Source organism: Hevea brasiliensis, chromosome 7 (genome assembly GCF_030052815.1).
Source record: "Hevea brasiliensis isolate MT/VB/25A 57/8 chromosome 7, ASM3005281v1, whole genome shotgun sequence".
Taxonomy (NCBI): Eukaryota; Viridiplantae; Streptophyta; class Magnoliopsida; order Malpighiales; family Euphorbiaceae; genus Hevea; species Hevea brasiliensis.
In genome coordinates, this window is record NC_079499.1 from 14747109 (window position 1) to 14755879 (window position 8771).

General features: G+C 32.2%; 1 protein-coding gene across 2 annotated transcripts; it reads right to left on the reverse strand.

Annotated features, from left to right (window-relative positions):
• Positions 1 to 173: 173 nt before the first annotated feature.
• On the reverse strand, positions 174 to 7570 carry LOC110659453 (aspartic proteinase A1). 2 transcript variants are annotated; one of them, XM_021817398.2, is made up of 14 exons: positions 7413 to 7570; positions 5868 to 6238; positions 5701 to 5761; positions 4898 to 4992; positions 4698 to 4810; positions 4325 to 4493; positions 4183 to 4222; positions 4026 to 4090; positions 2677 to 2790; positions 2466 to 2530; positions 2188 to 2344; positions 1988 to 2107; positions 777 to 865; positions 174 to 484 (listed from the first exon to the last, which is right to left on the reverse strand). In XM_021817398.2, exons 2-14 carry the CDS (start codon positions 6228 to 6230, stop codon positions 400 to 402), a joined length of 1536 nt encoding a protein of 511 aa, XP_021673090.2. In that variant the 5' UTR covers positions 6231 to 6238; positions 7413 to 7570; the 3' UTR covers positions 174 to 399. The 2 variants fall into 2 exon arrangements, with proteins under 2 accessions (XP_021673090.2, XP_021673089.2); XM_021817397.2 differs by having other exon boundaries at positions 2466 to 2533.
• Positions 7571 to 8771: the final 1201 nt, after the last annotated feature.

Here is an 8771-nt window from a genome sequence, read left to right on the forward strand (position 1 = left end):
AACAAATATATCTCTTAATTTAATATGCGTGTGCCGCTAACAAATGGAATACGCCAAACTATGAATAACTATTTAGAATTTTTATTGAACCTAACCATGCTTGGTGGTTGGTGCATGTGTGCACAGTAGTGTGGATGGGCCGATTTGCAATAGTAAATGACGTTGGCCTCATAGAAAGAAACTGCCAATGGATAAGGATTTTTGAGCCCATAGGCATTCAAGAGAGCTTCCAACATAGATCGCTACTGGATTCTAGTTATGTGATACAAAATTATTTCAACCGCATGATCATGCCTATTAGTTTCGGCCTTTCTAATTACTCCTCTTCTATATGTACATAATATTACACAAGGGCATAGCTGTGAATGAGAGTTATGAAGCCTGAGTGATTGTTTTGTTTTAGGCTGCTTCAGCAAATCCAACTCTTAGGTTCCCATAGTCGAACACTGTGTGATAAGGACCCATGAATATATCCCCCAGAATCCTGCATCAACCAACCAACCAACCCCAGTAAGATTACATCCTCATGCTATTCACAAGTGATTTATTTACACCCAAAAAAAGAAAAATTCAACCTCTACTGTAATATCAAGGTCTTCCTATGTAAATTCTAGTCTTATACAATTGAAAGGGCCTGGTAATATTTTATGCTGCTCTATTGAAAAGCAATTAATTTGACCTTTAGCTTAATGATACTAAAGTTGTCTAACCGTGCATCAGCAACAAACTGGAAGATTAATCTAAAGAATTATATAAGCAACAATAAGAAAAATTACCATAGAGGTCCACGAGGGGGGGCCACATCTAAAGCAATAAATCCACTAATGCATTGAGCTGAAACTCCCTTTCCCACTTTAAGCACATACTGATCCATGGCACCACCATTGAGAAAATTTTCAAAAGTAAAAAATAAAAAAAAAATAAAAAAAAATAAAGGATTAGCATAATAACAGATATGAAGACAAAAGAAAACATTACTGCAACTGAATTTGGACATTTAAATATGCACTTTTCAGGCTAGGTAGATGATGTAGAACCAGTGGAGTTATGGGAACAAGGAGGTGACAAACAAATAGTCAAATAAAGAAGAGAATCAAATTCTCAAATCTTATTAATTGTCAACAATAATACATATCATAATAAAATCTCCTACAAAATAACTAGAAAACATAGGTATTTATAATACAATATTAATCCTATTACTACTATGATTACGAAATTCTAAATAAGAAAATATAAATCAAACACTAATTAAAAATATAAAATCAATTGCATCAGTAGATTATCTCTCCAAGTCTATACCTAATATAAGTAACATCATTAGTTACTTCCAAAACTAACAATAAAATATCAAGCATCTATTTTAATCATTCTAGCACTATCAACCTATCTCGTATGCACTTATATTGCACCAAACTATTTCTTTCTTGAAATGTGCATATCCTATCACCAATTTTTGTAGTACAATTTTCTCTTCTTATAACGCGACATTTTTCACAGCCCAATTTGAGATGTAATAAATTTCATTGTATATGAAGAGAATGATTACCCTTTAATCGCTTTCCCCTCTTAAAAAAATCTAGAAGCTAAACAAGGTAAGGGAGGGGGACTTCCCTCCATTCTCCACTGATTGAACCCTAACCATGCATGGTGTAAAACCTCAATGGAAAAGTAAAGACCAAAAAGAAAAAAGAAATCCAGATAGTGCCACCCTCCCTTCTATCAGTTGTTGTATTATACCATACTGGCATAAATCAGGCTATAACAAGTAACAACCACATCACCCATTAGAGCCAGTACCAGTTGGCATCAAATTGACCCCCTTCTTTTTCCATTAGAAATTGATTAATTCATTAAAAATCAGCCACTATTTAAAACCCTGTAATCGCTACCTTTAATCTGAATAAAGTAAAATGGAAGTTGAAAATCTTGAAGCAAGAGTTAAAGCACAATATATAGACCAAATAGAAACAATATAATGTCATACCTGCTCTGGCCTTAGGCCAAACACTTTACCACCAATTATGAATGAGATATGAGGCATTGAAGATAGACTGCTACAATCAACTGTTGATTCTCCATTTGGACTAGGCAATCGATCACAGAGCTGAAATTGCAAGCGAGGCCATTAGCTAATGCAAGGCCACTTTCCTCAACAAAATTGTGAAATAAAAAGGGCTAACTTACTTCATTCACGTAGTTCAAAATCTTCTCTTCTGTCTCATTTAGCTTTATACGATTTTGCATCCATACAACCATCATCTCACAAGCAGTGCACGTAGCATCTTCCACACCATTAGACACTTTGTCTATAGTTTCATCCACCACATTATCAATGTTTGCACTGAAAGGATGGAGTTAATTTATTTGTTATACCATTGATGTAATACAGTTAACAAATCAGGTGAATTGTGACATATAACAATACTACTAATATTTGATAGCACAATCAGGTAGAAGCTCACCTAACACCTCGAGTCCCATCAAAAGTACATAAGCCAATTTGAGAGCAAATCTTCTCTGGTTGTGCCTGCTTTAGGAAAGGCAAAAAAAGTGAAAAAAGCAGAAGCCAGTTTATTGAAAGGAGTTGAAGGATAAAGTTGCCCTTGAAAACACAAATCTTAACAGGATGCAGTTATGGACAATGAAAAGAAAATGAAAATCTATAATATTTACCTGAGCTATCAGCATTTCCAGTATGACTTTCCCATATTGTGCAACCAATGTCTTGCATTCTTGGCTTATAATACCAGAGGCTCCAATGGCATGATTAATTTGAGTAATCACAGTCTAAAGATATGAAAGCATATAGAAACATCAATCATAAGAAACTCCATTTCAATAAGAACACAATTCCATTATCATAATGAAGCCAATCAATGTCCAAACAACAAATGATACAATCACATAGCAAAATGACAAAAGTTTTTACTACAATTGAAAGCTGTTTAATTTTCAAAATGGGAATGATTATCATGCTAATAGTATGAATGTTTCATATATTAAAGGGCAATGTTTGACCCAATTGCTGACAACAAGCATATGGTTCTGTTGCTGCATTGTTCAGAACGAAAATGAAATTCAATGAAAGGCACCCAAATGAGAACTCAATCAGAAAATCAACTTAGAACACACTTCAGAAGAGAAGGCCTGTTAACATGACTTCTCGCAGTTTTCTAAAACTTGTAAATGTTATATTAATCCAATTGGCAAAAAGAGAGAAATATAAATACATAATTTTATGCAATTGGTATTTTATATCCATGTTACATGAAAAGAACTTAAAAGGTTAGACAGAAATTCAAGTAAATCTACAAAATTATTTATAGCAATGCCAAGGTAGTCAAAAACAAAAGGCACACCTTGAGGTGATACTGTGATACTCTTTTATCACTAAAAAAAAAGAAAAAAAAAGAAAAAAAAAGAAAACAATTATCCGAGGGTATTGAAGTTCAAAAACAGGTAAAAAGAAATATCTCAAACATTGTTGAAAAAGAATAACATATTACACTTATAAGAAAATATATATTTCTAGGATAAAAAGAAAAATACTGGCAAGCATTTACAATTAAGTCAAGAAAACTTAAAAACATAAGAAAAGATAAACATGTGAAGATAGAAAAATATTGAAGCTAAATTTACAGCCTAACATTTCTGTGTTCAGGTTTGAGTCATTAGGATGACAAGTAGTTATATTTCCATCTAAGGTCCTTTTTCTAACATCTGGGAACTGAAGCATCAATGGCATTTACTATCCTAATTTAGGATAAAATAAAAGATTTATTTTTTTAAATAATAATAAATTAGGGCCTCTTTTTAAACAGGGCAGGCCTCAAGTGACTCTACCGAAGTATAAATGCAACAAGTGAGTACCTTGCTTGATGCTCCTCATGTGTCTTTGTTGTCTAACAAATAAATTCTAAAATATAAAAATTACTTGAATGTTTGGCTTTATACTGCTCAATATATCAAATAGGAGTCTGGGAGAAATGAGTGCAGCAGGTGATGCAGCCTAGAGTAAATACCGTTGGGCCTGCCAGTAAAGAGGTTCCAGAATCAGCAATTGCCTTGCAGCCATCACCACAAAATCCTGAAAAAGTAGTAAACACATCCTCAACATATATGATGATGATGATGATGATGATGATGATGATTGGGCACAATTAAGTTATATATGATTACCAGTTGTTTCATTGCCGACTAATATGTCACCCATATCGAACTGTGAAACACAGAAGTACATCACAAAGAAAATTAGAAAAAGAAAGGTAAGAATAGAATATGGATGAAGATTGCAAACAATGGAATAACTTGGGAAGCTCACCTGCCAATACCCTTTTTGAGTCACAGAAACATATGTGTGCTCACCCTTGTAATGATTAGGATCAACCCCACCAAACACAATTTCTCCTCCTTCTTTTCCTTTAACATTACGGTTTAACCAAAATGAAAAGACTTGTTCGGTAACAAGACCTTGATTGACCATGTTATACCTATTAGAATAGCATCATAATCAGTTGAGCAGAAACATGAAATTCAATTAAATAACACTAAATATAAATTTCAAATTTCAAAATAAAAAATCATCTATTTGCAGATGCATATTAATCATTTTCTATGACGAACAAGGTAAATCTATCCTGTTATATTCAAACAACCTATTCTCAGAATTTGGCAGCTGAGATGAACTGATTTACCAAACTGGAACAGCTTTCACAACTGAGATCTCTTGGAACCCAAGTCCAAGTACACCATCAAACTTGGCAGCCAAAAAAGTGATGCCTGGCTCTTTTGTTGCCTCAATGAAATCCTAACAGAAAAACACATTATTCACAGTAAATTTAACAGCAATACTGAGTTGAAAACCACCAAAAATGCATATCATCTCAAAGATCACCTGATTTTTAACAACAAGATCACCAACTTTGACATTGTCCTGGCTAAAGAAACCAGCAATTGAACCAGTTCCATATTGGATTGCAGCAGAGGTACCTGCATCAATAAGGAAACAATGGCTAACCTTAAGAGACCTTCCTCAATAGCAATTTTAAGAAGGTTCCTCTTATAAACCATGCACTGGAAAACTTTTAAAGGCCTCTATCATATGAGAGAGGCAGTATAAGTAAATAAAAGTAATCTTGAATAGCTTGTGAAGTATTTCACAGTTCATGCTGTGGTAAGTGTGGGTCATTCATGTGTTGAATTGAAATTTGAAAGGGGAAAAAACTGTTCTCGTCATTACCAGAACATGTAAGACATGCCTTAATGTACCAAAACATATATCATATATTGACAAAAAGAATATACGTCACTTATATTTACATTTTTCTAAAAATTAAGCTAACCAATACGCATCAGTATTAGAAGAAATGATGCTGACTGTCGGAATGAAGCACATTTACGATTCAATTAAATAAACATGCCAGGATTAAATGAATTCCTGAAATGTAAAGGGAAGGGTTTTCCAAGTTAAATTAGTTTATTTTTGCCCTGTTATAACTGTAATAAAGGGACTCCTTTATGGCAATGTTGCATAAAATTGATAAAGATTAAAAGGGTTGCTCAATGGGCACGTCCCACATTCCACTACAAACTTAACTATAAATAGAGAAAATTAAAAAAAAAAAAAAAAAGCGAAAGAGGGGAATATTGTTTTTATCTCAATAGAAAGCATACTTAAAGCAGGAAAAAGGATCATACCGTTCTTCTTATAGGTGATTGATTCACTAGACTTGTACCTAGAATGTAAATAGCAAGCAAGCTGCACCAAAATGAAAAACCATTCATATTCCTTTTACCAATGATATGACAATGAGCAATAACTTGATAAGAACTTCAAATAATGAGAAAGGAGTAATGAGGCTCACCGAGAAATAACATTTGGATGACGGTACCCAAAGATTAGAACTTCCAGTGTCAAATATCACAGTGAAAGTCTGTGTAGGTGTGCCAATACCAATTTCACCATAGTATTGAGTATCCAAGTAGTTTTTCAGTGCAACAATATCGGCATCAGAAGAGTTCCCAATATTATTACAAAATTGATACTTTTTGGCAGCAGCTCTCATTGCTTCCTCTTCTTTAGAGTCAAAGGCTCCTACAGGATGATTGACTTGATCTAATTTCTTCTTTTTTAGTCCAATTCTGATCAACCCATCATTCTGTGAAGAAAGAACCACAGGGAATAGAAGGAGAAGAGCGATCCAAACAGCACTGAATTTAGTTACCATGTTGAAAGCTGCAAAAACAGCACAATTGCACTTCTTTTTCTTAGAGCTGATTAAAGGAACCTAACTTGAAAACAAGTATGACAACCAAAATAGACACTGTTTGGTTGCAGAGAAATAAAGAGACAAAAGGAAAAAAAAAAAATTCTACATCTTTAAATTCATCATATAGGGAATCCATAGGAGTAACTTATTGAATCAATTCAGCATATTACTATCCTATTATATAAAATTTCAGCTACTTTTCTTTTGCTCACGCAACAAAACCACAAGTAAAACCATAATCTTCAGTTGACAGTTAACATTTACTATATCTCACAAGGTGTGTAAAAGAACCAATCTGCTAATGAGCTACTCAAAGCTTGACTTGATAAAAGCTGGATTCAGTTCAATTTGTTTTATAATTGAGCCGAGCTCTATCTCAGTAATATGCAGCTCATTAAGAATGCGAGTCAGCTCGTTTACAGGCTCATTTGTAAAAACATTTATATTAGTTATTGTATTTCATCATATTATAAATATATTTATTTTATTTATGGCTGTTTTAAAAATAATATATTATTTAAACTATGATATAATCAACATACATAATTTATCTATAAAATATAGTTATTTGTAAATTAAATTTAATTTTTTATGAAAATTAAGTTAATATTTATATAAGAGCTAATTAAACTACGTAATTTAAACTTTATAACTCTAAATTTAGTAAATCAGTCGTGCTATTTGCAAGCTGCTCAAGATTCGATTCGATGAAAGCTCTGTTTGGCTGGATGAGCTAAACTTGAGCTTATTGATATTAGCTTGTGCTCGGCACGGCGCTTTTACACCAAGTAAAATACAAAAGAAGTGAACAAACCCAATAAACCCCATTTGATTTTTTGAAGAAAAAAAATCTATCAACAGAAACAACTTAGGCTACTTCAAACATAAAACAATAGCAGGGATTTCTACAGAAATGCAAGTAATATCGGCATGTCTCAGGATCATGGACACATTACAATAAACAAAAATATCTCCATGGATGTTCTTACGTTATCTCAGCAACCAAACAGCATCTTACAAGTAACAAATGAAATCACAAACAATTGAAAATAACAACAGTGAGAATTGAAGTTGCTAACTGTGATTAATGATTTTTATTTTTATAAAAAGAAGAAGAAGAAGAAGAAAAGAAAAGCAAACCTGAGAGAGTTTTGATAGAGCAGAGAGCAGACAAAAAGAATTGAAGCTACCAAGAAGAAATGATACCCACGGATGCATCGATGGGAGTTCGATTATTTCTATGCATTAGTGTTTAGAACGGCCTTAAGCTAGAGTGAACCCCTGGTGAAGTCTATAGCGGACCCCACCGGATCTTTCTGCCAGTCTTTTGCCAACTACCACGCTACCAGTCCAAGCCTGGAGATATTATTATACAGCATGTAAGAGAAGTCATATATAAAATATTAAGCATTCTATTTCACTTTAAACAAGTGCTTCATATCTCCTCTTATTTTCATAGGAAATGAAAAATAAAATTTTTTTTATTATATTTTGTTTATTATTATATGAGTTAAATGTTTGGGTAATATGGAATATGCTCTACTAAAATTTGTATGAGTATTTATGTCATTTTCTGTTATTATGCTTTTACTTTCTGGAAATTTAACATACTAATTAAACACATTTAAATCATACTTTTTTGAAGTAATTTCCCTGCAAAAATGTACTTTTTGGGAATTAAATTTCCCAAGAAATAGGTTAATTTGAATCAAACCAGACCTAAGTTAAAAGCATTGATCGATCAGACTTTTCATTTTGAAAGGCAAAACTTTGGTAATTTAAAATTAACAAAGTTTTTTCTCTTATCTTTTATATTAAACCTGTAAAGGTAATATCTAAAATTCTATATTATGTCTTTTTTTCACTTTGATTCATCTTGATCTTTTTTAATTAATAATCTCTTTATAAGCTCAATAAATTTTCATATGCCTCTTTCATCAAAATCCTTCCAAAGCATAACCTATAAAGTGACTTAAATAGACATTGCATAAGATGTTGGATTACATTAAATTTTGCTATCAAAATCAAGCTCATTTGAGCTACAGGGTAACATTCTCTTTTTTAAAGATAATTAAATGGCTTTTTAACAAACTTGGAAGTGTTGTAGGTGTATGTATATTTTTCTTTTATAATAAACATATATGCTTTGATATCCCCTAAATATATGGATTATATCAATAAGCAATATGCAAAAATATATTGTTGAATAAAGCAAAATCAATAAGGTTAGCAACTCAATTGAGTTTCCCCACCTTAATTACTCAATTAAGGACTTTTTAAAATGAGTACATCTAATATAAGCGCGAACTTATATGAAAATGAGTTTAACCATCGTTAAATTAAATATTTATATTGAGATGTGTACAAAATTAATTAAAATGTGTATAAAGAGTACACGAATCAAAATATTAATATTTAATCTAATGATTGTTAAATTCATTATCATATAAGTTCGAGCTTACAGTAGCTGCATCATTTTCAAATATGATCAATCATCTC